This window comes from Emiliania huxleyi (assembly GCF_000372725.1).
Source record: "Emiliania huxleyi CCMP1516 unplaced genomic scaffold EMIHUscaffold_275, whole genome shotgun sequence".
In the NCBI taxonomy this organism is placed as follows: domain Eukaryota; phylum Haptophyta; order Isochrysidales; family Noelaerhabdaceae; genus Emiliania; species Emiliania huxleyi.
Genome location: NW_005199968.1, coordinates 1 through 2343, shown reverse-complemented (window position 1 = coordinate 2343; position 2343 = coordinate 1). Strand labels below are relative to the sequence as shown.

Below are 2343 nucleotides of genomic sequence, written 5' to 3'. Positions count from 1 at the left end.
GCCCTGCGGCCCCTTGCGCAGCCTATCGACAGCGTCCCTCAAAAAAGCCACGCCCAGGAGTGGGCTGCTCCCTTGACCCGTCTACCCGCCGCGCCCTCGCCCGGCCGCCTCACCGACCACGGAGGCTGCTCGCCGCCGCCGCCGCGCGTGCCGCGCCGACACCCATGCCCCTTCTCCTGAGGCGCGCGCTGTGCAACCGCGCACACCGCGCGTGCCTCGGAGGGGCGGAGCAGCGACCGCTGGCGCGGCCGCTGCTCCGTCTGTGCCAGGGACGCGCGCTCTGCGCCGCTGCAGAGCGCGCGCGTCAGGGCAAGGGGCATGCGTGGCGGCGCGGGACGCGCGGCGGCGGCGGCGAGCAGCCTCCGTGGGCGGTGAGGCGGCCGGGCGAGGGCGCGGCGGGTGACGGGTCAAGGGAGCAGCCCACACCCGGCGTCGCTTTTTGAGCGACGCTGTGGTACGCTGCGCAGGGGCCGCAGGGCGGTCAGTTGTGGGGCGAGGCGGTGCCGGCCGCGGGCCGGGTGCAAGGCGCCGGCCTCGGCGCCGCCTCGGCGCGCCGCACGGGCCGCGGCGGGTGACGGGTCAAGGGAGCAGCCCACACCCGGCGTCGCTTTTTGAGCGACGCTGTGGTACGCCTGCGCAGGGGCCGCAGGGCGGTCAGTTGTGGGGCGAGGCGGTGCCGGCCGCGGGCCGGGTGCAAGGCGCCGGCCTCGGCGCCGCCTCGGCGCGCCGCACGGGCGCGGCGAGCCTCTGAGCGGGAGCCGAAGGTTTGCCTGTGGGAGGGAGGGAGGGAGGGAGGGAGGGAGGGTGGTGGGGGTGATTTGACTTTGCCGCAGAGGCCGTCCCTATAGCTGTGAACAGCAAAACGGGACGGTATTACGGTTGGTGAAGTGGAAGAAAAACGCTGCCCGCCGGACCTGGCGGCGTGCCGTCCTCCCTCCCCTCCCTGGGGTGGTTATCTGTTTTCAATCACCGCCGCCCTGCGGGCCCGGGGAGACCTCGCCCCTCGCGGCTGGGCGTCGGCGTCTTCCGCGCTCGGAGTTTCAGTTTGTGTATTGCACTCAGGTTATGATGCAGAACACAAGCATGCTTAAAAAGCTGCGGCGGATGAGGCGTCACAACCCTCAACCGCTCTTCAGCCTGGCTCGCCTACTGCTGCTGCTGGGATGACCCAGTCCCGCGGGACCCCGAGCGGCGCGAGCTTCCGCAAGTACTGCTCGATCGCCCACGCGCGCTGCTCGGCGTTGACGGACTCTCTGTACGTGCCGAGCTCGCCCCTCCGGAAGAAGGGTCCCCGGAGCGCCCCGACCGCGGTGAGGACGATCTCGCCGACGTCGCCACCATAGAACTGCTTCATGCGCCTGAACGAGCTCAGCTCGACGATCTGGGCCACGAAAGCGTCGGTCAGCTCCACCCCCATATGCGCGGCGATCCGCCTGATCACGGCGGCCGGGTCTGCGAGCAGGTCCTCGTAGCGGACAAACAAGACGTTTGGCCGATCCTTCACTGCCCACCACGACGCGACGTGGTCAAAGTAGTCGCCGTTGTCGACGTTTCCCGCCTTGAGCATCTCGAAAAACGCGTCGAAGCTGACGTCGGCCATGTCGAGGTAGACGAAGTGGAAGCGGCGACTATGGTGGTAGAAGCTGGTGGCCACATCCAGCACGTTCCGCATCACGTAGATGACGCGCTTGCCCGCGTCCGCCATGTGGTCCGCGTAGTGCCAGTGCGACTTCAAGCACCGCCAACCGCCAACCGGCCCTTCCCAGCGCTTGAAGTCGTTGATCTCTTCGATGGAGTACCGGAGCGGCGGCAGCCCGAGGCTGACCTCTGGCCAGGGGCAGTACGTGAAGGGGTACTGGCCGCGCTCCAGCGGCGGGAAGCCGTTGATGTGGTTGACGATGGTCTGGGTCCAGGTGGTGCCGGTCTTGGGGTACGTGGCGACCCAGATGTCCTTGCTAGAGGGCTTGAACGTGCCGTTCTGCAGCTGGTCGATTCGATCGGACGTGATGAATGGCGTTGCCGGCACGCCCGAGACCTTGTTCAACTGCGGCCGGCCGGGCCACCGCTCTTGTTCGGGCCCGGGGTGCGTGGACCAGGCGAGGAGGCTCACCAGTGCAGGCGGCACCGCGATAGCGACTATCATCACTGGCAACGCGAATTTGGCTGCGAGGAGCATGTCGGGTGGTGGCAGTGGTGGTGGCCTGCTCAGGCAGCTATGGTCCGACACATCTAAAGTGGAAGGGTGGGGTAGGGGGGAAGTAGTCTTGAGGGAAACATTGGACCGTCAGGCCCCGGGGACTGGCCAGCCCGACTAACACAACCTTCAGGAACACCATTTTGCGG

General features: G+C 68.2%; 1 protein-coding gene across 1 annotated transcript; it reads right to left on the bottom strand.

The window, feature by feature from the left end:
* Positions 1–1132: 1132 nt before the first annotated feature.
* On the bottom strand, positions 1133–2143 carry EMIHUDRAFT_74200 (hypothetical protein; the record flags this gene model as incomplete). Its single annotated transcript, XM_005776640.1, has 1 exon — positions 1133–2143. One exon carries the CDS (start codon positions 2141–2143, stop codon positions 1133–1135), a length of 1011 nt encoding a protein of 336 aa, XP_005776697.1.
* Between the last annotated feature and the right edge of the window lie 200 nt (positions 2144–2343).